Source organism: Chroicocephalus ridibundus, chromosome 4, assembly GCF_963924245.1.
Source record: "Chroicocephalus ridibundus chromosome 4, bChrRid1.1, whole genome shotgun sequence".
Lineage (NCBI taxonomy): Eukaryota > Metazoa > Chordata > Aves > Charadriiformes > Laridae > Chroicocephalus > Chroicocephalus ridibundus.
In genome coordinates, this window is record NC_086287.1 from 92,685,090 (window position 1) to 92,712,468 (window position 27,379).

At 63.5% G+C, this 27,379-nt stretch overlaps 1 protein-coding gene across 3 annotated transcripts in view; it reads right to left on the reverse strand.

Moving 5' to 3' along the window:
- GSE1 (Gse1 coiled-coil protein) overlaps positions 1-25,538 on the reverse strand; it is a 107,304-nt gene extending 81,766 nt beyond the window's left edge. Inside the window, exons 1-2 of one of the 3 annotated variants that reach the window (XM_063334770.1) lie at positions 25,440-25,538; positions 23,196-24,893 (exon numbers count right to left, since the gene is read on the reverse strand). In XM_063334770.1, the coding sequence (XP_063190840.1) occupies positions 23,196-24,761 (1,566 nt within the window). In that variant the 5' untranslated portion in view covers positions 24,762-24,893; positions 25,440-25,538. Of the gene's footprint in view, positions 1-23,195; positions 25,246-25,439 lie in introns of those variants that run through there. The other 2 variants (XM_063334768.1, XM_063334769.1) reach the window with 2 other exon arrangements.
- Positions 25,539-27,379: the final 1,841 nt, after the last annotated feature.

Sequence of the window (27,379 nt, forward strand, 5' to 3'; positions counted from 1 at the left end):
AATACAATAATAAAAAAAAAAACTCCATCAGCGGAGGGAGCCTGGTAGCGCTGCGCAAAGTTTCCAGCAAGTTGCTCAGAGCGCCCCCCCCCCCCCCGCCCCCAGCCTTGGGTACCCACAGCAAGTCGGGATGCCGCGGGGGTCCCACCGCTCCCCCCCACCCCCAATGTACTCACACCCACCCGCAGCAGCAGCAACCCCCCGGGTTCCCCCCCTAACTCGGGGTTCCCCCCACTCAAGACCCCCCCACTGGCAGCTCGGGGGGCACGCAACAAGTCATGAGGGGGGTTCCGTCCTCCTACACGCCACCCCACCACCACCACCACCAAGGACCCCCCCCAAGGGCTGGCGCGGTGTGTCCCCCTCCTCCCCCCCACCCCCACCCCGCAGGGCAGGGCTGTGCGTGGGATTGGGGCGGGGGGGTGGTGGGGGGGGTACAGGCAGCTGCCTGCCCTGCACCTACCTGTGCGGGAGCGGCGGTGGCGGGGTGCGGGCAGGAGCGGTGACCCCGCGCAGCCCCGCCGGCGACAGCGAGCGGGAGGAGGCAGCGCCGCGCACACGCACACGCACCATCAAATCCCGAGCCGCCGGCGAGAGGCGGGGGGGGGACACACACACACACACGACACACGGTGGGGAGGGTGAGGGGGTGGGGGTAGCGGTGGTGGTGGTGGGGGGGGGGGGTCAGGGAAATTAATAACCGAGAAAAAGGCACTTACCCCCTCCCCGGGGCTCGCCACCGTGCCGCGGGGGTGGCTGGAGGGTGGCGCTGGGGAGGATGGGGGGGGGGGATCAAAGGCTGGCGGGGGTGGGGGGGGTGGTGATGGGGGGGGGGGGTGGTCTCGCCAGCCCCCGCTGCCTGCCACAACAAAGAGCCAGACACAACAAAAGCAGCATATGGCCAGAGCCGCGCGGGGCTGTAAATTAAACATAAAGGGAAGATTAGATAATTAATGAGCGCTCCCGGGCCGGCCTCGGGGGGAGGGGGCTGCCTGCTGCGGGGAGCCCTTCGCCCCGCGCCCAGCCCCTACGCGGAGGCGGGGGGGGAGGAATTGGACTGCCCCGGCAGCGCAGGGGGGTACGGGGAGGGAGGAAGAGGGGGGGGGGTCCCGGGGGGGCACCTGTTGGGAGGGGAGGATGGGCAGCGGCCGGATCCAGCCTCGCCAGCTGCTCCGGGGCGCAGCCCAGCCGGACCGCCAGCGCCTAAGAGGATTAGCGGGGGCGAACAACCCCCCCGCACCCCCCCCCCGGGGAAACAAGCCTGAAGCTGCAGGGCTGGGGGGGTGGGGGGGGTGTGTGTCCCCTGTCCCCGCCCCCACCCCCCACCCCGTGGGGTCCCACCCCTGTCCCAGCCCCGGGCGGGGGGGACCCAGCATCCCTGGGGGAGGGGGGGGCGGGGGGGAATGCATCCCTGCTTCCCACCGCCTCCAGGACCGGGACCCACGGCCACGCACGGATGCGGTGCACGGAGGCACGGCTTAGCACGGACCCCCCCACACCCACCCCCGCCCGTGGGTGTGTCGTGTGTCCCCCCCCCCCCCCCCCCCCCCGCAGGTAAAGCGGGTCCTGTGCTGCCAGGAGGGCACAGCCCTTTGCAATGCCCAAATCCAGCCGGCTTGGCAGGAGGGGAAACTCAGGAGGGAGGGGAAACTGAGGCAGGCGGGTGGCAAATCCGTGCTGGCGGGTCAGATCTGCATAGGGGCAGATTGGGACTGTCCCCAACGACCCCTGCGACACGGGGACATCACCTCCAGCATCTCCCGGTGGGCCAGTTCCCCGGGCAAGGGAGAGGAGGGGGTACCCCGGGAATGGGGTGCCAGAAACGGCGTCAGGCTCGGCCCCGGCCAGGGGAAAGAGTTAATCCCATTATTGGCAGGCTCACAGATGGCGACTGCACCGATTCCCCTGCTTAACAGATTTTACAGATAAGGCGGGAGGGAGGGAAGGAGGCGGGGGGATCCTCCTCCCCCCAAACACACACACAGCAGGGGCACAGGGGGCAATAAACAACACCCCCCCCACAAGCCACGAGAGCCTGCAAGCATCAGGGATGCTGCCCTGCTCCCCACCGCCTTGATGCCGGAGGATGCGGAGCGTGCAGGATGCGGCCAGCGCGCACCAAATCCTTTGCAAACATGGAGTCCATCCTTCCTGCCCAGGACAAGGGGTGGCAGACAAGGCAGCAGACTTGGGGACAGCCAGGCCGCACGCTGTCCCCCCATGCCAAACCCATCGCCCCAGCGGAGCACCCGCCACCCCCCCCAGTTTCTCCGGGAGGTCAGGGGCCAGGTCCTGCTTCCCCAGCTCGGGGATATTTAAGCAGCTGCTCCCAGCACTTGGGAGGTGGCATCAGAGCCGGGGCTGGAGCCCGGGATTAGGGAGTGTGGGAAAAGGCTGGCGGGAGGCCAGGGACGGAGAGGCTGGAGCATCCCAGATCCAGAGTGGACAACCGAAAAGGGATGGAGGGAGGATGGATGAATGGACGGAGGGATGGCTGGCTGGCTGGAGGGATGAACGGACAGGAACCAACACCTCCTCATCGCTACGGCACCACCGTGCACCCACAAGACTCCGCCCGAGCGTTTCCATCCCTGCCACGAGCTTGGCTGGGCTCAGCGACCTTCACCTCGCAGCCGTTTCCCACCACGGCCCCCCCCCCAGCCGCGGATAACCCCAGCCGCAGCTGCCAGGTCCCAGCGGCGCCCAGCCCGGCCCCAGCGGGCAGGATGAGGCCGGCAGCCTCCAAAGCAAACCTGCCCGCTCCGCTTTTAAGCTGTTGCTAAACACTGCGCCTTTGATTCTGCGGGCGGCGGGGCGGCGCAGGGCAAACGGCGATGCCCCAGCATGGCAACCTGCAAACTAATCCATCCCCTCCACCCACCCGTACCAGCCCCACGCGTCTCTCCCGTTCCCCCCCCCGAGGCGGGGCTGGGGGGGACCCCAGGGATGGGGAGGGCACATGTGAGACATCCCCTTGCAGAAGGCTCCCGCACGCAGCGTTGCCATGCCGGAGGTTGCCACGGCAATGGGAAAGCGGGAATCTGGGTGGAAAAAGCGAGGGGGGGGGGAGGAATGCAATCCCGCAGGGCTGTGAGGGCACAGCACGGTGGCTGGGCCCCCCCACCCTCCAGATCCTCACTGTGCAGCCGGAGGTGGATCGGCGTGACATGGCACCCCCACACCACCGCCTTCTGCCCCAGGCAGGGAATAAGGATGCACCCACCTCCACACCCAGCCTGGCCCCTCTGCTCATGGCTGGGTGCCCCCATGCCACCCCCCTCCCGCTGGCATCCCTCCCTCGGGGGGCCTCTGGCAGGTTTGGGGGTGCAGGAACGAGGGCACCGGAGCGAGCACGGCCTCGGCATCCCGGGACAGCTTGTCTCAGCGGCAGCGACACCAGGGCAAACCCAGCCAGTGACTGACCCCTGGCAAGAGGGGACAGCCCCAAAGCCTTGGGCACACACCGCGCTCAAGGGCTAGAGCAAAGCCCCGACAGGCACAGCCCCGACAGGCACCCTGTCCCTGCTGTAGTGCAGGATGGAGCCCAGGGCAAGACCCCAGCAAGGTCAGGGCTGCTGGGAGGGAGGGCAGGCTGCTCCCCAGCCCTGCTGTGCCTCAGTTTCCCCTGCCATTAAGGCCTCACCAGCTGCAGGCAGGAATGCTACAGGCCGTTTTACCGGCAGCCGCCCAGCCCCACGGCTCACCTGGCCAGCGGGGAGCACAACGCCAGCGCTGCCTCCAAACCTGCCCATCTGGGAGCTCTGGGGAGGACATGGCCCAAGCCACCCCACCCATTGGCACAAGGAAGAGGGTGCTTGGCGGCCGGACTGCGAGCACCCCTCTCCAGCTCCCGCTCCTTGCTCCAGATGCCCGCCGGCTAGCTTGGGAACCTGTTTGCGCTTCGTGAGCCCGGCCAAAGCCCTCGTAAACCCACCCTGGGGAGCCCCGTCCCAGATGCTCTGGTGCCTCCGTCCCGCACCGGAGCATCTTCCCTCTGCCCTCTGGAAGCAGCTCAGCCAAACCCCGCCGCTCCCATAAACCGGCTGGGTACCAAGCCACACGGCTGTCCCTGAGCTCTCGGCGGGGGGGTCCCCCGCACCCGGCTTGCAGCGTGGCACAGGGACGGACACACACACACACCCACCCCCCAGCTGCCCTCCCTGCTGCAGCACAGCAATTTCCATACATTAGAGATCTGACGATCCATCAGCTGGGAGCAGACAGGTTGAGGCTGGGAGCTGCCTTCCCCGTGCCAGCCCAGACAGCGCTCCCAGGGGACTAATACCGGCATGTAAATATTAGATACTTTTGTCTCCTCTGAGACCAATTACACAAATCGTGGCAGCTCCCGCAGGACTCTCCGCTTCTACTTACTGTATCATCATTAACAGCTTATTAGAGAACAGCTGCTCAAAGAAGGGGGAAAAAAAAAAAAACAGGAGGAGAGACGGCAAGGAGACGTGCACGGAGGAGGACGGGCTGAGAAGGGTGACCTCCACCCTGCCCTGGCACCCGGGGACACACACACTCGTCCCCATGATACTGCCGGCATGCCCAGCCCTCTCTGCAACCCCACCAGCGGGACCAGTCTGAAAACCGTGCTAGGATCCGCTGCAGGATTCCCTGGAGGTGCCAAGAAAGGGGAAGAGGGATGGTCCCTAGGGGGGACAGACCGTGCGGTGGCCGGGGACAGGAGCAAGGCGAGAGCAAAGCCACCAAAGCAGCCTAACACCCCCCGACCGGGGGCATATCGGGGCTGGAAGGTGCCTTTGTGCCCAGGAGGGAGGTTATTCCTCAGCCTTCGAGTGCCTGTCACCTGCAGCCAGTCCTCCCCGGGTGGGAGGCAGGAGGGGACAGGATTCACGTGAGGGGGGCAGGAGGGGGACGCTGGGGGGGGGGGGTTGGAGGCAGCGGGATGAAGCCCTGCCTGGGGCAATGCTGCACAGCGGATGCTCCTCCATCCCCCGTGCTCTGGGCTGGGGGCACAGGAGGTTCGGGATGAGCCCCCCCAGCACAGCACACCCTCTCCCTGAGGGGGAATGCGCTCTCTAAACCAACCACAGCCTCATTAAAAGGTGCAGCTAATTGGGAACCGGACGCTCCTTGCCCTCCCTCCCGGTCCCCCGCGGGTGATGCTGGCCGGGCCGGGAGGACAGGGGTGTTTTTTGGGGCGCCACATCCCTCCCCGTTTCCCGGCGGCAAAGCATCAATCCACATCCCCGACATCCGCTAACGATGTCCCCCTGCGGCCACCGAGGGCAGCCGGGGTCCCCAGCGGGGCGGCAAACGGGTGCCTCCGGGGCCACCCCGGGGTGCCCGTGGGCAGGTGGCCGGGGCAGGTGGCCCTGCCGGGTGCCGTGTCCCCGGGAGGGTGCCACGACATGCTTCTGGTGCGCTCTAGCGTCAGCCAGCATTAATGCACCGCCGGCACCGCGCACAGCACGGCTGGACGCGCACCCCTGCGGGGACACCAGAACCACCGCCCCCCACCCCCCACCCCCGGGGGGGGGACACGGCCACCAGCACGGGTGATGCCCCGGGGGGGGGCAGATATCCCACGATGGGGGGCGGGAATTGGGGGGGGGAGGTGGGGTGCAAAAGCAGTGCATCCACCCTGCATGGGGGGGCAGATGCTTTGCAGAGCGGGGCCCCCCCCCAAGGCAGGAGGGGGAGCGGGGCTCTCCGGGGCTTTCGGGGGACGGCGCGTGAGCGGGGAGGTAGCAGCTTCCCGTCTGATTGCTAATTATCCTCGTTATTCCGTGTCAGACACTTTATGAAGCACCGAAGTGATTTGCTCTTTCCCTGTAATTAGGCACGTTGCAATTACCATCTAATTCAAGTTCAAGCTCCGCGTCCTCACGACCTTCCCGGCCTCGACACGATGTCCCTGCTCGTCTCTCTGTTCCCCCCCCCGCCACCCCGTGCCTCGCTCTCCTGCGTGCTGGAGGGGACAGGGGTACCACATCCCTGCCTGGTGAGAGGACGGGGCACAGAGCAGCCCCATGGCCACCCCCAAAGCCTCTCTGCAGATAAATGGGATGCCAAAAGCCCCAAACCAGGTCTGGTGTCCTCCTTCCAGGGACAGGAGGATGACAGCCCCCATCACAACGCTCCTGAGCATCCTTAAGCACTTCAGATTTTGGCCCCGCTGCAGGAGAAGCGGGGCCAGGGCTGAGCCCCCAGCCCCTGCCCCTGCCCAGCTCCAAGCCAGCTGCCACCTCATCCCCATTAGCATCATTTTAGACCCCACAGGACACATTCAAGCGCTCCTGCCACATCCAGATCCCACCCTTATCTCCCATTAATCCACAAGGCTTTTTTTTTTTTTTAAAAAAAAAAAAGCTGGAAAAAAGAGGGCAGGGGCCCAGGTGAGCGGTGGCTCTGGTGGCTTCCCAGCACGGTCCTGGCTCGCTTGGGGGTTTCCTCTCCCCGTGGTGTTTGCCCCAGGAAGAACCGCAGGCTCCTTTCAGAGCATCCTCCCGGCAAAAGTGCCGGCGATGCCGCAGCACCGGGCACCGTGCCGTGCGAGGCTGGGCGCCTGCACCCAGCAGCACCGGAGTCACCGCAGCAGGATGCCCTCCCCCTCCCAGTAGCTAATTAATCCTTCTGCTCAGGCAGAGCTCATTAGCACTGGTGCAGCACGGGGCTGCTCCGGCTGCCCGGCACAGCCGCCCTTCCCGGCGGAGAGCAAGGTCAGCACGAGGGGCACCGGCGCTGGCATCGCCACGCTTGCCCTGGGCTCTGCCACCCGTCAACCTTGACGGCCTTTCCTGCGGGCTGGTGGCGTTTTTTCAAGTTTATACCACAGGGGTAAAAAAAAAAAAAAAAAAAAAATCAAAGAAAAAAGAAAAAAAGGGGGGAGGGGGCGGAGAAAAGCCCCCCCCCACCCCCGAGCGTGAACGCGAGGGAGAAGCAGCCAAGGAAAGCAGAGGAGTCAGCCAAGTGCCTCGCTCCGTGGCAGGCAGGGCGCGAGTGGGCCGCCCTGTAAATGTTTTGAATTTCCAAAACAGGAGGGAGAAGCCAAGAGCTGCCGAGTTCCCCCGCACGCCAAGAAGGACAAAGGGCATCCCTGCGCGGCGGAGGCACGGGCAGGAGCCCAGCGCCCCGGCTCCCCCTCAATCCCGGCTCCCCCTCGCTCCCCCGGGGATGCGCAGCGCCGGGGCGATGCGGTGCGGGGGCCCCCTCCAGCTCGGCTCTAATTATAGCCAGGGAGAGGAAGCACGGGGTGCTGGGGATGATGGGCGGCTGTGGGTGGGATGTGCACCCACCGGGACAGCCCGGAGCAGAGCTTGGGATGATCCGGCACGTGGCAAAGCCCCTGGCTCCCCATCCTGGCAAAGCAGGAGCCTCCCAGTTTGCACCCCTTTGGAAACCTGCCCCCTTTGAGCGCCAAATCCATTGGAAAAACCCCGAAGTCAGTGCTCCGGAGGCTCTCATCGCTGCAGGATGCTCCGACGCTGATCCCCGCCGCATGCCGGAGGGAAATCCCAGTGCCCACCCTGGCTGCTGGCAGGGATGTGAGGATGCTGCATGGGTGGTCCAGCCCCTTTGGAATAATCCCTCGTCCTGAAGGACGATGCTGCACCCCAAAAAGCAGAGCCTGCCCCACAGGAAAGAAGGAAGCGGCTGTGGGAGATGTGGCGGCATCCATGGGAATGCCACAGCACAGCTCCCGCACTGCCCCCCCCCGTCTCCAGACTCCCCCCCCCCTTGCATATTATAAATTTGCACAGATTATAATCTTAAATTATAATCTTCAAAAGACCCAAAGCCCCATCTGCCTAATCCTGGTGTGTGTCCCCCCCCCGCCCCCGGCATAAACCCCCCGGGGTTTACGCCCTGCTGCATGGGGGAAGTGGGGCTGCCGGGTGCCAGCCCTGATACTGGTAGGGGGGGGGAGGCCGCGTGTGCCAGAAGCTGGGGAACGAGCCCCCCCAGCAAGGTACCGCCGGGTTAGGAGCAGGCAGGGAGACAATATAGGGACTATGCGGCCTCCTCGCCGCCAGATGTGTGTTAATAAGGCAGCTGCCCCCTAAGCTAATAAGGTCACTTACTGGCTCCAGCAAGACGAGAAAACAAGCAGGGGCTTGGCTGCGGTACAGCCTGACTTGGCACTCGCCGCGCGCCGGCTTCCTGAATTCTTGCCGCTTCCAGAACAGCGCAACGGGGTGGAAAAAAGCAGATATAAACCGCCGCCACCACCCCCACCCCCGCAAAAAAAAATAATAAAATAAAATAAAATAAAATAAAAGCAACCCGCAGCCCACCCGCCTCCAGCATCCCCGGCGCTGCCCTTCGTCCCAAGGGGGTGCAAGACGGGCTGCGCAGCCCCGCGGGGACAGCAGGGTGAGGACACCCCCGCCACGGTGTTTTGTTCCCTAGGGAAAACCTCCCGGGAAGGGCTTGGGAAGGAGGTGGTAGCGGGGAGGGATTCCTGCAGACTTTCCCAGCACAGCAAGCAGAGCGGCGGGCCCCCCCCCACCCTCCCTCCCGCCGCTCTCCCTCCCTCCCTCGCCTGCCCCCGATCATGGCGCCTACAACTCCCTTTGTTTTAATATTATAAAGCGAGCCAGATGCCGGCTTTAATCCCCTCAGCTGGTGAGGATTTGCAAACACATTAGGAGGCAGAGCCGCTGCGCGCCGGCCCCTCCGCCGCTGCTCCCCAGCCCCACGGCGCGTCGCCGCACCCCATCTGCTGCCTCCGAAAGGGGATCCCGGCCCCTAATTGCCTTCTCATGTCCGGATTAGGAGCTGACAAGGTGTCCGACAAGGGGGACGCGGGCATCCCCTGCCACTTGCGGTTGGGGAGCACCGGGAGGGCCTCTGGCTTCCCTCGCAAAATCCTCACCGGGCAGTTTGGAGGATTTGCCTCGGGTGACCCGATGCCAGGGTGATGGGCGCAGCGGGGATGAACCCCGCGGTGCAGTGTGGATGCGCGTGGGGTGCAAGCAGAGGTTGGCCAGGCATCCTTCCTGGTCCAAGGATGACGGATAGCGTGTCTACCGCAGTGGTGTAACATCACGGCCGCTGGACCGGAGCACAAGCCGGCTCTCCCGCATCCCCAACAGATGCGGGATATTTCAGGCAAAGTCTTTCCTGCAGCACTAACAGGGAAGGGATTTTCCTCCTGACCTCCATCGCTGCCAGCTCCCGCTCTGCAGCGCCCGAAGGTTGCCGCTGCGTCCGTTCCCCGGCGTTTCAGCACACAAGGCTGAGATTAAACAGGTACCAGCAGCAGGAGCCACAGGAGTCGCTCCGAAATGTCGCATCCCATAGGAGCGGCTCTGGGGCTGGATCAGGAGCCAGGCATACATTTGCCTTCCCTCCCATCGGGGGACCGTGTTTATCCCGCGCGGCTGACAGCATCCAGGCGAGCTCCCCTGCACCGCAACCCCGGCTCCCCCCGGCACACACGGACCCCCACCGCAGCCGGGAAGGGGGAAACGGCCTCTGCAAAGGGGGGAGAGGCGGCTGCTGAGCCCCAGGGAGAGGGGGACACCATGCCGGAATGTTGTCCCAACCCTGCAGCATCCCACCGGGGGATACTGCCATCAGCCAAGGCGCCCTACAAACCCCCTCCTCGCCTGAGGGACGGCTCGCAGCACACCCTCACGCCTTCCCAAAAGCTGGAGCCTTCCTTCCAGGCACCCCAATCCAGGCTGGACTTTGCAGGAGGGGGGGACCAAACTGCCCTCAGGCCTGCAGGGACCGAGCGCTCCCCCCGGATGCTGCTCCCAGGGGATCTCCGCATCCTCCCCTGCCGCCAGCCCCTCGGCAGCGTGGTCGCTCCCAGCCAGCCAGGTGCTGCTCCATGCTCCCGGAGAAGCACCACGCTCCAGCCCAGCGTGCCAGGGAGGGATGTGCCGCACCAGAGACCCTGTGGGAGGTTGCTGCTCCAGCTCCCCCCAAGACACCAACTCCAGCAACACACCCAAAATCTTCCCAGGCTGCCCCAGACCCCATATCAGCACTGCAAAGGCAGCGGGGACTTTTTTGAGGGTGCGTTTTTGCTTGTTGGTTGTTTGGTTTTTTTTATTTTTTTTTAAGACCAGGATCTCCTACATACCACTTCGCAGCCAGGAGTTCAGAGGGAGCAGAGCTCAGTGCTTTAAAACGACGCCTCGTTTGCCAAGAAATAATCCCAAGGAACAAAAAAAAAAAAAAATTAAAAAAAAAAAAATAAAAGCACCACCAAAAAACACAGACTCAGAAGATAATTAACTCCACAAAGCAGCGACCCAGAGCAGCTCAAATCCTCACTGTAACTACCCAGCCTCTGCTCCAAGGGCTTATTTCTTGCTGCCTGCAACGCGACGGCACCAGCACTCAGAGGCCTGGGGATTTTACTACATTCCCCCCCCCCCGGCCCCAAAACCCCGCTGGCAGATTTGTGTCCCCCCCCCAGCACACTCGGTTCGCTGCCCCGGCCAGGCACGGTGGGGGGCCCAGCCCCACATGAGACCCCACACCTCCGAGTGGGGTTGCAACGGGGTCACTTGCCATCCCGATGGTGTTGGGGGCGGGGGGGGGCTGCAATAGGAACATCAAGGATGCGGGGCTCCATCCCTGGCTGCTGCGGGAAAGGGAACAGGAGCTGGAGAGGGGGACAAGGGATGCTGCCACCCCCCAACACCTTTCAGCAACCCCCGGCAGGGAAGGAACCTCCTTTCAGGGCCCCCCCCTGCAGACAAACAGCAAGGGAAAGCAGGGCAGCCCACCCCTGGGGGTGCATTTCAGCCCCTCCTCCCCCATTCCCTCTTCCACCTTTGGGGCTTGGCAGAAGGGATGCTCCACCAGGAGTTGGCACGAGCGACCCTGGCAGCATCATCCCCCCCCTATCACCCCCCCCCCCACCAGCATCATCACCCCCTGCCCCTTCCCGCCACTCGACAGGGAGGGGAATAAAAGAGAGAAGAGCCGAGAAAAAGCGGTGTGGAGCCAGCCCTTCCCGCTGCCGCTCCCCCCCGGCATCCCCCTTCCCCTCCCGACCGCGAAAAGCCAACGTCTCCCCGCGCCCCTCCAGCCAGGGGATGGGAATGTGGAAGCAATTGCACTTGGCAAAGCAGCAACAGTGAGTCAAAAACAGTTGTTTGGCTTGTCAGCCACCCAGGCCCTGCAGCACTCTTGTTTTCCTTCGCCTGCCTTAACCCCTTCCAGCCCCAGCCCCTCTCCCCAGCGGGACCCGCAGCCCCCCAGCCCCGCCGCAGAGAGGGGTCGGATGCTGGGGAAAAGCCCCGTCCCACCGCCCTGCTCCTCGAAACGGGATGACGGGCGATTCCCCAGCGTGAAAACCCGCAGTGCGAAGGTGTGCGCCAAACCTGCCGCCGTGCCGGGAGGTGTGTGGGGCTGGCACCGGGCAAAGGGACATCCCGAGGCCACCAAGCAACAGGAGCAGGATGCCCGGTGCTCCTGGAGCATCCTACTTGCTCACCCCAGGAGACGCAGAGAGCTCCTTGCCCCTGCTACAGAGAGCGTCCAAGATGCCCCTTGGCAGGATGAGGGGACATGGCCACGTGTGCTGGGGACCCCGTGATGCCGCGGGGTGGCCAGACCCCCCACACAGAGCCAGCCCGGTGGCGCGGAGCTATTTAAAGCCCCGAGCACAGCCTCCCCTGCCCCGTCTACGACAGTTTAGCACATCCCAGGCTGCTTCCCACCGGCTCCTCCAGCCCCTTCCCTGCCGGCCATATGGCGGCAAGGCCAGAAACGCATCCAGAGCCACCACGTGCTGCATCAAGGGTCTCTTCTCCATCCCCAGGTCACCCCTCCCACCCCAAGACAGGGGACCCAGGCCAAGCACTCAACGCGCCCCCCCATCCAGCAGTGTCACACGCTGCTGGGACCCCGTCTCCATTCAGGCCACCACCAATTCGGGGCAGGATGAGGGGACACCAGGACCCATCCACCCCCTCCCCACCACGGCGGGATGGCCACACGGGTCACGGCATCCCTCTGGTCACCCAGCCGGGACACTCACCCCTCCATTCCTCCCAGCTCCGCACCCCAAGTCAGACCCAGAGAAGGAGGAGACGAGGAGGGAGCCTAGCAAAGGGGCTTTCCCCACTCTCTATTCGGGGGGGCCCTCCTTGCACCCCCACGGTACAACAAAGCCGGGGCAAGGGGATGGATGGGGAAGAGTTAAACCCTCCCCGAGCCTGTCGGGGAGGAAAAGCGGAGGGCGAGCTTGCGTGCCCGCCCGCCCAGGAGAGACAAAGCGAGATGCTAGAGCCAAGAGATGAAGGCGAGGATGCGATAAGAGGGGGAGCCGGGGTGTGTGCGCTGGAGCGAGGGAGAGGGGAGGAGGAGGAGAGGTGGGTGATGACCAAAGTCATTGAACATTTTTTGGCACGCCTACCCCCGAGTATCCTGGCCGTTGGCCCAGCTCGGAGCTGAACTTAAACAAACTCCTGTTGCAGCCATCTGCTTGATTTTAAAATAAATCAAACAATCTGTTGAGCCGTGGGTGATCAAATTTCCATCTGTGCGGACGCCTGCTCGCCTCCTCGGAGCCTCCGCTTGCCTCTACCAGCCAAACACTGCTGGCAGCATGTGGCCTCCCTAATTCCTCCAGGAAAGGGAGAAACCGGACCTCCCCCCCCGCACCCCGGCCCCCTCCCAGCCCTTCCCCGCCACCCTCCTAACTCAAACCAAGTGCTATTTTTACAGCCGCCCACCAAACAGAGACGTATGCCGGGTTTAAACGGGGGGAAAACAGGGCTGAGGGGGGAGATCCCAAGAGCTCTTGAGCTTCTCCATCGCTGCCCGCGTCAGGGAGGGATTCCTCGTCCCATCCCCATCCATCCCTCGGGTCCGAGGGAAGGAAAAGGGCAGCAGCTGCCGGCAGCGGGACCCTGCCTGTCCCAGCGCTGGGGACCGCGGCACGAAGGCCACGGACGGGCCAGAAATAGCAGCTGCGAAGCCAGCACCACGTGGCTGGCCCCAGGACGGGGACACCGGGTGCACGTCACATCCAGGTGCCCAGGGGTGCCCTGCTGCCGGCCATCCTGCCCGGCCATTGCCTCCAGGCAGTCTGCTGGCCCTCAAGCCCACCCAAAATTGCTCTGTCCCAAGGGTTTCCCTCTCTCCCACAAAACCCAAGGGGAGGCAGTGCCACCTGAATATTTAGGCACTTGCCCCAAGGTCCCCAAAGTGCCAAGAGAGGGGTGGCATCTCCCTCCTCCACCGCCTCTTTGGGTGCTGGAAGAGCCCAGCTCACCCTGGGCTGCCCTGGCCACCACCCAGCCACCAGCTCCGCATGTGGGGACCCACCAGGGAGACGGCACCCACCACGTCCCTGGCCTCAAACGCCCTCTGATCAGTCGGCCCTTTCTCCAAGCCAGGGTCAAACCTCCGCTGGCATCACCCGGGCTTTGCCCTCCTTCCCCCGGAGCCCTTCCTTCCGTTCCGAGCGGAGGGCGCCGGGCACGGGGCCAGCGCGGCCAGAAATAGGGCAGCAAGCAGGGGCGGGGGGAAAAACACAGCAAAGGGACAAAGAAGTGAGCAAAGATGGAGGAAAACATCATGCACGAAGGAGAAGGGGGTACGATAAAGGATGGAGAGGGGTTAGGGCTCGCCGGACCCCAGCAGCTCGGATGCAGGAAGGTCAGGGTGCTGAGAGCAAGGGTTGTCCACGCACAGGGAGGGGAGGAAGGACACAGGGATGCAGCAGGATTTCCTCCTCCTCGAGAGCGACAAATATCGGCGCAACGCATCGCTGAGGGTCCCCATGGCGTTGTGGAAGCAGCAGTGAGGAAGAGGAGGTGCCCGGGATGCCCAGCATCCCAGCTCAGCCCTGCCAGGAGCCCGAGCCAGCAGCAGGGCTCCAGAAGAAACCGAAGAAACCTCACCCTGGCGGGATGCTGCCAAGCCGAGAGCCAGCCCGGGGCCAGCCTCGCCAAGCTCCTCGCTGCTGGAAATAACGGGGAGATGTGGAGGGAATTGGGACACCCTCCCACCCCCCCGCCACAGCCCTGCATGTTTCCCAGGGCAAGCTCTCGGGAGGGAGCAAAGGGGGTTGTACAGTCCCAAGCAGCGCCTGGGCTCCGGGGGTGCAGGATCAGTCCTGGGAGCACAAGGATGGGGGGAATCAGCAAAAGCTGATTTCATCAGCTTTTGATCGAATCACAAAATCGGAAAAACGGCTGGAATAAATTAAGTGATGTAGCAGCTTGCGTGCCCCAGTGCGTCCCCGTGCCACCAGCCGCCCAGCCTGGGGACAGCCCCGGGGGAAAACCTCCTCCCAGGGGAGTCCCCGACCAACCGCTCGGGGGGTGGCTGAGACGGGGGGGGGGATGGGGTGGGGTCCCCCAAAAGCCACCCCGCTGTGCTCCAGGTTTGCAGCAGCTGCACGGAGTAAAATCCAGGCACGGCCCCGACAGGATACATGGCAGGGAGCAGGTTATGCGGCACAAGCGACAGAGGGAAAGATATGGCGGGGGGGGGGGGCGACCAAAACCAAAACAACAAAAAAAAAAAACCCCAACCAACCAACCAACCAACCACCAAAGCCCTTTCTGGAAGAGGAAAGGGCTGACAGGACCTGGCCGAGAAGCAGGAGAAAGCCCAGATTTCCCAGTTACTGTGCAGATGTTCTGGCCTGAAAACAGAAGACGGCAGGAGTGAATTCATCTCCCCCCTCCAGGGACGCGGCAGCCAGGGCATCTGGACTCTGTCTGCCGGCGGGAGGGAGAGGCGGCTTCCCCCCCCTGCCGTCCCCGGGGCACGCCGAGCCCCCCGGGGTGGCACCCTCGCCCCCGGGGCCAGGGCAGCAGCGGCAGCCGGGGCCCCGTCCCCACGCCGGGTTGACCTTGGCACCGTTACCTCCCGGGAAAACTGAAGGGCCTTGTCTTCGCCGTGTTTTCACTTCGGGATAACTCACGCTGCCTGCTCCGAGGAGCCAGGGGGTGGGGGGGGAAGAGATGGAGAGAAGAAAATGCAGCTGTTTTAGCAGTGAAGACAAGGAGGGAGGGCGGGAGACATACATACATATATATATATTTTATTTTTTTTTTTTTTTATTCCTGGCCAGGGTAATAACTGAAATCACTAGCACTTGATCATCACCCGATGAAAAGCTTCACGGCCGACTGAAGTCAGCCCGCTTCCAGAAACATGCTGCAGGCAGATGGGAGGTGACGGTGGCAATTTGCTGCTCGCCCCACACCCCGCGCGTGGCCCCCCGAGACGCCTTACGCAGCTGCCTGTCTGTCTGTCCACCCGTCTGTCCGTCCCTCCCCGGGTCTGTCCGCCCCGCTGCGGCTGCAGACCGCCGAGCCAGAGGCTGACGCCTTGGCTGTCACCAAAATGTTCCCTGCTCCAAGGTCCCTGCCAGCGACCGCAGCGTCCTCGTGTCCGGCTCCTTGGGGACCGAGGTGGCTGCTGGTGGCCCCCCCACACACACCCACTCCAAGCCACCAGCTGATGCGCAAGGAGGGGGCAAAGCCAGGGGGGAACATTCAAAACCATTTGGGGGGGGGCTCAATGGGGGAAACCACCCAACACAGGGCTGCAGCAGAGCCTGGGCTGTGCCAGGGGGTGCGGTGGGACCCGCAGGGACAGGCACCCAGCCCCGGCTGGGACTCGAAGGGGCAAGATGCCCCCCAGCCCCAAAAGCAGCAGGTGCCAGGGACACACGTGCCAGGACACGTCCTTGAGGAGGGTCACGGAGGGACACGCAGCCCAAGGAACAGCCCAGACTCTGTACTGGGTTGACCCTGGCATCCTCCCTGTCTGGAAACCGCCACCACCCTCCTGCCCTCCGGCCACAGCTGCCCGTCCCCACGGCAAAGCGGGGGGGCGCTACCGGCTGCAGGGTCACCACCACCCACCCGCCTCCCCTAATGACCTCCCCTTGCGCCCCAGCGGGCGCTCAGCCTTGGTTTAGCTCTAAACTAGAAGACAGAAATTCACTGGGAGAGAGCACGGGATGCAAACCGGTCCCCGCGATCCCTCCTGTACCACTCCGCATCCCTCACCGGGGGTGCCGGGACCCTCCCCGCGCTCCCCCTGTCGAAGCCAGCCTCAAGACCCATCACCCTGCCGCTCACCCCTGCCCACCAGGGCAGCACCCGGCTCTCCCCGGGTACCGGGGCGGGCGACGCCGCGGCCGGACCTGCCGGAAGCCGGCGGGAAGAGGCAGCACCGGGGCCAGACGGCCATTTCCTGAGTTTGTGTGCAAGGGCTTGAATAACCCCCGGTAAATCCCACGGCGGGTCCACGCTGCAACCGGGAACGGCCCATCCAGCACCGATGCTCGTGTATAGGCACCGAAAAAGCATCTCGGCAGTTCTGCGGCACGATGGCACGGACACCCCCAGCCCCGTTCTGCACGTGCCCCCGACATGCCGGGCGAGGTGGCCCAGGGTGGCTGCAGGGCTCGCCCTGCCCCGGTGCGGGTCACGGCAGGCTCGGCACAGGCACCTCGCGTCGGGCCGGCAGGTTGGAGAAGGAAAGCCGGGGCAGCTGCTGCTCCGAACACGCCAGCTCCACGGGTAAACAGATGATTTCAGTCTCCCGAGAGCTACTAAAGCCCAGCAGCACTCACACTAACGTGGAAGGCCGGGGAGGAAAATACAGAAAATAGAGGGAGAAGCAGCGTCATGATCATGCCAGGCTGCGAAGTGCACCCAGATAATGCCCTCCTCCTCCTCCCGGAGCAAAAACAGGAGCCGACCCCTTCTTCCACCTTCAGCCCCCACCCTGCTCCCCACGCACCGGGATGCTCCTGCCCCACCACCCTCCCAGATTTGCCTCTGCAAGGTCCACCCTAAGACCTGGCAGTCCCCAAGGAGGGCAGCGTGTCCCCCCCAACACACCAGAGGGACATGTCCATGCCATCCCTTCAAGCCCAGGACCCCAGTGCGTAGCACAGGTCTTTTGCTGCAGGGAGAAAGGGGCAACATCTGGCCAGATGCTGCCCAGCAGCATGGGACCAACAGGAGCTATCTGGCCAATGGCCCTTCCTGGGGAGCCAAGGAGCCCCAGGGAGCATCCTCCTCAGAGGAGCAAATGCCAAAGGTGCTGACAGGGAGCAAGCAGACCACCCACACCCCCCCAAAAAAAAAGCCCAGGCACAGACCCAGGGTGCTGCGGGTACCCATCACAGGCAGCGAGGTGCAAACGGGCTCCCGGCAAACCAGCTGGGCTCCGCACCCAGGCTGTCCCCAAAACCTCACGGGTCCCCAAAGCCTGCTCAGGAGATGGAGACAAGCTCCTTGGCCCCTGCTCAGCTCCCGAGGAAGATGATGGCGGCGGGGGTGTTGGCACAGGACCCCGCTGGTGCAGCAGGGGGGCAGAGGTCGGTGAAAAGCCGTCTCCTGCCATCACCGCCGGGGTTGCAAAACCAGGCGCCCACGCTGCTACTGCGGGGAGGTTCCTCCTCGCTGGGAAGCGGCCAAAGAGCATCCCGGGCTGCCCTCCGCGACCGTGCTTCCCGGACGGCCGAGAAAGGCCAAGTATCTGGACAAAACATCTGTCCGTCCGCCACAGCCAGAGCCGTCCGTCCGTCCGTCCCTCTACTCCATCTCCCGACTTGGCCGGGGCTTCGCGCGAGGCGCAGACAGGGAGGCTGCTGCGAGATGCTTCAGCGGTTGCGAAAGCGTTCTCATCGCAGGGGATGAGAACAGAGCCGGTCCCTCACCCCTGGAAAGGGGGCGGGGGGGGGAATATTGCAGCGGGGGATATTTCGGGGGGGGGGTGCAGGCAGGGTTTCCTGGGCAGTACGCATTTGAGGCCAGCGTTTTTTGGCAGGTGCCCGCAGGAGAGAGGCAGCGCTCGGGCTGCCGGGCTCCCGCTGCTGCTTTTGGGAAAGGCAGAGAGAAGGCAAGGGGTGAGGCGGCGGAGGCGGGGTTGGTGGGGGGGGGGGGAAGTGGATAAAAAATAAATATATAGCAGCCAGCTGGTGAGCTGTGGAGTCAGCACAAGGTCTGGAGGACACGGCGGCTGGCAGCGGCGCAGGAGCCCTGGTATTTTGGACAGCTGGTAGAGCAAGGTCAGCCTGGCCAAGGCAAAAAGCCCCTTTGCTGTCGTCCCCCCCCCGCTAGAGACATGGGGGGGATGAGCCACCAACCCACGGGGTGACTCTGAACCAGCCTAAGCCGAGGGTGAGGATGAGGAGGGATGGATGGGCGCAGGTTTCCAGCCCGGCTGGGTACATACCAAACCCGCCCTGACCTCATCGGCAGCAAATAAAAAAAAAAAAAAAAAAAAAAAAAAAGGCAAGCGGCACATTTTTCCTCGTGTTGTTTCTTTGTTTGCCATCCGGGAACACGATCCCGCGGGACGCCGTGCCCCGAGACATGAAGTCATATCACGATTATATTGCCACCTCCGTGCCGGGATGGAGAGCTCATCCGAAAAATGCCGGAGCGGGTCGGTGGCAGCCGCAGCAGGCGCTGCGGAGGAAGCTGCTTTGCTGAAAGACAACCCGAGCCTTGCTAAAAAAAAAAAAAACCCAACAACATCTTTACATAGACATATGCTGCAAACAAACCAGGTCTATCCCAATACAGTCGGCTTAAAATACCTCGGCCTCATTCTGCTCTATATCGGCGAGAATTAGTGATGGCAAAAATTGGCACAAGCGCAGATATTACCCCCAAAGCCAACCCGAGCTGGAAGCCGAAAAATTGAGATGAATGAGACCGGTTCTGCTCCTCCCTTATGTTTAAGGGACAAACAGAAGCCTGATGCAGCCCACACATGAAGCCCGGGCCGGGGACGCACAGAGGAGCCGTCGACTTGGCAGGGAAAGTGCAGCCACTCAAAACACTGCCATCCCCTAGAAGGTGTTTGGTTTGCTTCAAAATTAATAAAGAGATGCAAACGAGCCGGAGGTCCTGCCTGCCTGGCCACCACCTGGGACCCTTCCCGCATAGGGTTCTTATTTTTCATGCTGCGATACACCCGAATATCCATACCCTCAACTGGGAATACGGCCCGGTGCAATGCTGGAGGAGGGTCAGGCATCACCCTCCACCTCCTGGGTTTGCTTTCAGGGCATCCGGGGGTTTCTGCCACGGCTCAGCATCCGTGGGACAAGGTTTAGTCGAGAACGCAACAACTCTTTTGATGTTTGCCCAAAAGCTTTTTTAAAAAAAGGCAGAAAGAAAATGCCCACCGACAGCTGGAAGCTCGACGTAGCGCTTTGGAAACGCAGCGCGACCTTTGGAGCTCGTAAACTGAAAAATGGGGCCAAATCCCCAGCAGGGCTGGGGGGGATCAACGCAATCAATGCAGCGGACTCAGCCCCACGAGTCTGACTGTGGCCTGCCGGGCACAGCCCCACACAACGGGACCTGGCTGTCCCATTCCCGGGACAGCAAAGCAGGAACGGGACGCGGAAAACGCCAGGTGATGCTCAGAAACCAGCCTGAGGACAGGGCTGGAGACACGGCAGCAAGTTCTGGGTCCTCCCAAGGAGCGGGAGGGCGCCAGCCGCAAATTTCACACGGCATCACGCGGCACCCGAGCGAAACAGAAACAGCTCACGGTGGGATTTGAGAGCCTTCCGGGAACCTGAGCGTATTTGCAAAAAAGTTGCATGCAGGAGAAAAACAAAACAAAACCCAAAAAGCCACAAACAAACAAAAATACCAACCAACAGGACTCACTTATACAGGTACACAACTGCAGCAAGAGCGTTGATAGGCGAAGATGGGAAGAGTCGGAAAGGCTGGGGAAGTTTTTCCCAGGGCTGGCAGAGAGAAGGGATCGGAGTAAGCACAGAAAACGCCAACCAGGCCGGGCACAAGCAGCCCTTGACCTGGGACCGCCGGGGACGCAGCCCTTCACCCCCTTAGAGAGGGCAGGAGGGCTCGAGGGGTGGCCTTAGCAGGCACAGCCGGACAGGGACATGGGGCAGCATCACCCCCGGACGCCACCCAAGCCTGGGTATTTTATGGTTTATCCGAAGCAACCATCCCCAACACCTGCTCTGCTCCCAGCAGCTGCCTGTCCCGCAGCACCCCAGGGAGACGGCTCCTCCCGGCCGGCGGCAGGGGCTCGGTGGTGGGATGCACCGGAGGCTTCTCGGGATCAGGAGGACGAGCCATCATACCTGGCGGCAGCACGGCCACCCCAAACTCAGGAGCCCTGCACCAACGGGTGCATGGACCCACACGGATCCCCCTTGCAAGGGGCGCAGCTGGGAAGAGGATGCATTCTCACGGCGCGCATCTGCACACCTGGGAGGGGACCAAGGGTGGGAAGCCAAAGGACACCCCTGCCAGCGTACCCTTACCAAAGCTCAGCGCTGCCATTTTTTTTTCCTGGTGGGAGAACCCAAACCTGCCCCACACAATCCACCAAGAGCCAGGTTTCTGCAGCAGCCCCTCCGCCAGGCAGAGCTTACCTCCAGGAGACCCTCCTGCAGCAGGCAGGACCACAAGCACCACCGCACCTCCACAGAGCATCACCTGCCCCACTGCTTCCCAACACCAAGCCAGACCAGAGCCACCACCCCACCTAAAATACTGGAGCCTCTGCCCTCCTGATGAGCCTCAGGTGTGGGGTTCCCTCGTTAGCACCTCCCAGCTGTTACAGAGAGGACCTGAGCCCCATCCTGCTCTGCTGCCCTGCTAATACACAGGGATGTGGGGGCGTCTGGTGGCATTTTTTTTTTGTGATGATCTAGTGCCTCAAACTTTGGGCCACGTAGGTCAACCGCCTGCAAGCAGGACAGCGGCAAGCCACCAGCTCTACGTGGCAGGCGGGTTGCCAATCCTGGGTGTGTGGAAAAGCAAGTTCCTGCAAGGAACAGGGAGATGGTTTTAATCCCTTGGGCTTATTCCCTCCTGCCTGGTCCCATCTAACGGGGACCTGAGTGTCACACAAGAATGAAAGGCTCCCCGGGGGTGACTTCCAGCAGGCAGCGTGGCCCAACGAGGGTACGGTTAAATTAGCCAAGCACCCTACCCAAGCATTAAGCCATGTTTTAAATAACCCTGACATCTGCGAGGTCTCCGCCTGATGGGAAGTATGCGGAGACAAGGAGCGAAAAGGCGAGAGGACCTTCTGGCCAGCCAGAGTCACCACCAGGACATGGCAGAGCCCGGCAAAGCAAAATGGTCCCTGGACCAGCCATTACCGCCCCCCCGCCCAGGCAGCTTCCCAGTGGAAAAGCTCTGCATTGCCTCCTGCCACCCTGCCCCTTGTAGCAGCCCCTTAATTTGCTCATTAGCAAACGCAGGAACAAGAGGGAGGAACTGAATAGCATCCTTTCCCCAGGACACCCTCCGCGTCCTCCTCCTCCTCCCCCTCCGCCTTTCATAACCCCACACAAAAGCTTTTCAGAGCCGCTCGGGTCGGAGACGGGGCCGCAGGCAGGAGCCCAAGGGGGAGTCTGGGGCTGGGGCCAGCGGGGGACGAGGACTGGCATGCCTGAGAAATGCCGGGCTCTGGGGGGGCACTAACAAACCCTGCAGGAAGCACCCAATGCTGGTATCCAAGCTGGGACAGAATTGCTGTCCATAATGTCCCTGTGATGTGGCCCAGGGACACTAACGGGGCAGAAGAGTGAAACACCAGCTGGGGACACGCGGATGCTGCCCCCCATCACCAGCTGCACCCACCCGGGCTCTGCTGGAGCATCGTCACCCCAGCATCACCCCCCCGGGATGCTCGCCTGACTCCGAGCCCTCCAAGGCCACCAGCCAGCCAGGGCTCCAGCACCTTGCAAATGCCAACAGACCAGGGGACGGACAGACGGACAGCGTGGCTATGACCCCACGGACATCACAAGCCAAGCAGCCCCGCACCGCCTCCAACATCCAGAAAGTCTCCACCGTCTCAGACCCCTCCGCACACAGCAAGTGGCGGTGGCTGGAAGCGGACTCCCACGCGGGCGAGCCTGAAAATAAATCATCTCCATCCACGAATGACCTGAGATGATGTTGGGAACGTCCGGCTCGGGCTCATGGAGCCTGGAGAAACCACCCAAAAGCAATGGTTTCTGGAGGAAACCCAACTCCTGCACCATCCTGCACTCTCCGTGCCAGTGCCACACGCGCCGACCCTCTGGTCTGTACAGCTCCTTGCCCGGTGGCTTTCCAAGCAGCGTCCCCCACCCCAGGCTCATGAACCGGCACGGCTGAACGGAAAATTATATTTGTAACCAGCCAAGGGAGAGCGACCAGAGAGAAAAGGAGCGCTGTCTTGGAAGGGCTGGTTTACATTTCTAAAGAAAATGCCAGCGCTTCGGAGAGCCGCAGGGTTCTGGCTATGAACGGAGCCGAAAGGCTTTGAAAACGAACTCGGGGATGGAGGATGCTGGCATTTTACGGAGTCCGGCCTGGGGCCTGGTTTGCAGACACACAGCAGCGGCTCTCCAGCACGCTCCTCCAAGCGGGGAATTTGGGGGTAAAAGCAGTTATTCCCCCATCCCGCGAGAAACGGCAAGCTTGTGACTAGTAAACTTTTGCTCTGCCGTGCCGCTTTCTAGGTGATGCCCCCGAAGCACCCTGTGCAGCCCCGGCGGGAGGCGCAGGAAAGAGCAACCTGGGAAACCGGCAGCACCCGGGCGATGACACCCATGACGCCCTTCAGGGCTCCATGGCGGTGGCTCGGGGGGCGCAGGGGGCTGGAGGTGTGGGGGGATGCTGCCTGGGGGTCCCTCGCTGCAGGATAACCAGAGCAGCACAGGTGGGGGGCGCCCAGCCCCAAGCCCACACACCAGCCCACCCCCAGGGCTGGGGTTTCTCCGAGGGGAAACCCTTTGATTAAGGCGCCTTATAAAACTGGAGATAACTTGGGAAGTTTCCTGCGGAGGCCACGCGCTCCTTCCAGCTCTCCAAGGATGCTGCCATGGAGGGCAGGCTGGCCAGCCCTCCCCTCCCCTCCGGCACCTCCGATCACCCTCCACGGGTCAGGATTTCCTCCGTGCTGGCCCCCACCTCCCTCGCACAGGGCTGCGAGAGAGCAGGCGCCAGTAACACAGACACACGCTTCTGCAACAGGACAGGTCTTGGCTCTCCCCACCTCTTGGAAGGATTTTTATCTGTTCCTTCGCAGCTTGACAGCTCCAAAAGTTCATTGCTAAAGGCACCCCATCCATCAGCGTTTGCCCCCAGGGACCAGACCCGAAAGGAGAGCATCCATCTATGTCACCGCTCCACCTCCTCCTCCTCCTCCTCCTCCTCCTCGATGGGAGCTGGGAAATGCTGGGAGGGGAGGGACAGGGTCCGGGCCAACCGCCTTACCTTGGGGAGGAGAGCCGGGGGTGCCGCCACCAGCAGCTCCGGCGGGGTCATGCTCTTGCCAGCCAGGACCACGGCACCGCACTCGGCACAAGCGCCGATGGTCAGCTGCTTCCCGTCATCCACCAGCAAGCTGTTGGCCACGCGGAGGGTGTAGAGGAAGACGGGGAGCCTGGCCACTTGAACCGCTTTTAATCCAAGGCATCGCTTCTTCTCCTGCCGGCAGAAGAAGCAGACGAAGGTCTCCACTTTGTATTGCCGGGACCAGGCGCTGCTGGGGTGGTGGGAGTTCCTGCCCTCGTGCTGCAGCCACTGCCCCAGCAGGTCATGGTAGCAGAGGACGCAGGTGGCCACCAGCCCGGTTGAGTCGGCCGGTCTGGCCCGTGGGGCAGGTGGGTAGACCGTCAGGAAGGGAAAAAAGGGCTCCTTCTCCCCAAATCGTCCCGGCGGGTTGACGTTGAGCTGGAACTCTTTGCCGGCTCCCAGCTCGGCCCCGCAGATGTAGCAGACGGAGGTGGGACCAGGCTTGACTGCGGGGTGGCCGGCCAGGCCGCTGGAGTCACCGGCGGAGAAGACCTGGTGGTACCTCCCCAGGAAGCTCTGGACCGAGGTGATGAGCTCCTCGTTGTGGCAGGCCCTGTACATGGCCCACAGGTCCTGCAGGACCCCGAAGCACTTGCGGCAGCTGCTCACCTCCCAGTGCTTGTTCAGCCCCTTGGCGCTGGGCGGGCACGGCAGGAGGCTGAGGAAGGGAAAATGCATGGTGCTCTTCGCATTGCCGTTGGTGATCTTGGCCGCCACCGGTCTCGCCTCCTTGCCGCACTCCTCCCCGCAGAGGTAGCAAGCCTCGGGGGCCGGCGGGGCGCCCACCCCATCCTCCTTCAGCCCTCGCCGTCCCTTGGCGGGCATGGCAGCGGCGTTGAGGGGCACCACGTAGAGCCGCTGCAGCACGGGCACGTTGGCCAGCTCGAAGCTTTGCCACTGCTGCATGAGGGAGGCGAAGCAGCAGGGACACACCAGGGTGCTGCCGGCGGGCGAGAGGGGCTGGGCGCCCGGCGGAGGGCTGTGCAGCCAGAGGAAGGGGAAGAAGGGTGCCGGCGAGGTCTTCTCCTGCTTCTGGACGTGGACGCGGTGCTGGGTGGCGGGTGACAAGGGGCTGCCGCAGATGTAGCAGGCGGTGCCCGACGCCCAACCGGCCCGCTCGCTGCCTTCCTCCTCCTCCTCCTCCTCCTCCTCGCTGGTGATGTTGATCTCGCTGTCCTCCGAGGAGCAGCAGGGCGGCCCCCGCTTGCCCGCCGCCGCCGGGGGGGTCCGCGCCCCGCCGCCCGCCCCCTCGGGCTCGGAAAGGGGTTCGGCGTCGGAGAGCTCGGAGAGGTCGGAGCCGGCTGCCGGCCCTTCCTCCTCCTCCTCTTCCTCCTCCTCCTCCTCCTCCTCCTCCGGGCCGGCGGGGCGGCGCGGCGGCGCGGCGGGGTCCCAGCCCGTCGCCCCCCGCCGCAGCCCGGCTCCCCCCGCCGCCGCCGCCGCCGCCGCCGCCGCCTCGCACTGATGGGGCCGTTTGAGCCAGTACATGCGCTTCTCCACCGGCGTGCGGCTGCGCTCGAAGGAGTCCCACTGCTCGCCCAGGAAACAGCGGCAGACGGCGCAGACCAAGGCGCAGCCCTCCGCCGAGACGGCGCGGGCGCCGGGCGCCGGCTCCTGGTGCTGGAGGAAGGGGAAGAAGGGTCGGTGGTCGCGGGGGGGTCGCACTTGAAGCTTGAGCTCTTTGCCGCGGCTGATGCCGCCGCCGCAGATGAAGCAGCAGAGGGGTGGCGCCGGGGTTTGGGGAGCCCCGGGGCCGCCCGCCGCCGGTTCGCCGGCCGCCAGCGCGGCCATCAGCCGCTGCTTGCGGGAGAGCGGCGCCGCCGCCGCCGCCCCCGGCCCCGCCGCGCTCATCGCCGCCCCCGGCTCATCCCGCGGCTCCGCCGGACACGCAGGCTCGGGGGGCGGGTTTGTGGAGCGCTCCCCCCCCCCTACACACACACACACACACACACACACACACTCTCTCTCTCTCTCTCTCACATACGCTCCCCCCCCCCCCCCCCCGCCGCCCGCCCGCCTCCTCCCGCCGCGGAGAAAGGAAAAAAAAAAAAACAAAAAAACAAAAAAAAACCCAACAACACCACCAAAAAAAATAATAAAAAAAAAAACAACCAAACAACCCCACCGCCACCGCAAGGCAAAATATCCCCAAACAACAAAATAAACCGGAATAAAAGTTCGGTGCGAAAGTTTGGGTCCCGCTGGCGGCGCGGAGGAAGGGCGGCTGCCGGCCGCCTCCCGGCCCCGGCGCCCCCGGCCCGGCTCCTCCCCGGTCTCCCCCCCCCCCCCCCCCCGCCCGCCGCGACCTGCCCGCCACGGGGGGAGCCGAGGGGGGAGGAACGAGCCGCTGCCGCCCCCCCCCCCCCCTCCGCCCGGCTGCCGCCAGCCCGGCTGGGGCGGCTCGGAGCTGCGGCAGCCGCCGCGGAGCGGGGGGGCGAAGAGACCCCACGGGGGGGGCGGTGTGTGTGTGTGTGGGGGGGGTGTCTGTATTTACAAACCCACCCCATCGAGGGGGTTTATAAGCGGCCCCACGCGGGGATCCGCGCAGCAGCCCCCCCCCCCCCCGCAGGCGTTGTTGCCTCCCCCTCCATCACCGCTCTTCCACCCGCGGCCCCCCTCCCCACGCCACGGCTTTTTGTGCAGGCCCCCAACCCCCCCAACAAAAAGGCACCGTGCCCAGGTTCACACCGGCAGGACGGATCCCACGGCGCTTTGCCGAAAGCACCGTCCACATCCCTGCCCACCACATCCCTGCCCACCCACCAGCCGTTAACTCCGTGTCCCGACCACCGATCAGCCCCGGTAATTTATTTCACGTTTAAAAAAGTCCTGCTGCTGTTCCAGTTCAATACCAGATTCTATTTCCCGCTCGGTCCTAAAATGCTGCATCGCTTTGCCACTCACTGGTAAATAGCTGATGTGTTCCCAGCCAGAGTTGGCCACGTTTCAGCGACGCATGCAATAATCCCGGTATATCCTTACCTGCCTTGCAGCCTGCGATAAGATTTAACGCTTGTAAAGCACTTTGCTGTCCTTGGACAATAGGCACCGCGGAAGTGCAAACTGTACCGAGGTCCAGCCACAATTAAACCTGACTTATTAACTGCCCGAGCACCTAGTCAGCATACCCACCGGCTCGGCACCGCTCTCCCGGTTAAAAAAATATATTAGCAGCCATAAGGATATTTTTCAAGCAGTCATTTTATGAAGGAGCCTGCTCCCGGCAGAACTGTTGAGTTTGAGTTCATGGCAAGTCACTGCAACGTCCCCGGTCCTGTCCTTACAAAGCCCTGAGCCCGTCCTGCTGAAGGAGGGTGCTGTGCAGGATCAAACCCAAAGAGGCAAGGTCGGTAATTGCGACAGGACGCAGGGACAGAGGGACAGGCGGGATCATGGGCTGAACACCTGAGCCACGCGTCAGGACACCCGGCTGATGCGGGGAAGCCACATCGTCCCCGCTCCCCATCACCCCCCCCCCCGCCCCCGGTGCGAGCACAGTCCTCGCCCTCGGGGCACCCTGGCTGTGTCCCCCCTTGGGCTGACAACCCCTTGATGTCATCTCCCACCCGGACTGCGGGTGACGGCGTCCAGCGCTCCCCGGCAACTGGCCGTGAGATCAAACAGATTGTGTGACATCAGCTGGAGCGCGGGCAGGGGGCAGGAGGGCTCTTCGGGGACCCGGATCCGGTTTCCACGCAGATGGCTCCGGCAATAAAGAAGCAGGGGGGGGGTGGGAGGCGACACACAAAGCGGGGAACACGATACCTTGGGAGAACTGGCTCTGCGGGGCTTTTTTCAGGGGTTTCCAGAAGACAGCAGGGCCTCATTATATTTTATTTATTTATAGGCCTGATGTGGCGTTGGCTCTATGCACGGAGGGCGTGGGTGGGGAGCGCTGCGCGTGTCAGGGTGGACGTGACTCAGATGCTCTTTAAAGGTGCATGTGGCCTCTCAGCGTCACCCCTTTTCCCTGGTGGGACGGGGCCATCCGGGCGGCATAGGGTCCCTGAACTCTGCGCAGCAGCAGCGGATCGGGGAATGCTTCACCCCATCCTTGCACCCTTTGCCGCCGCTACCTCTGGGTTTTCCCGGGGGAGCGTGGTCCA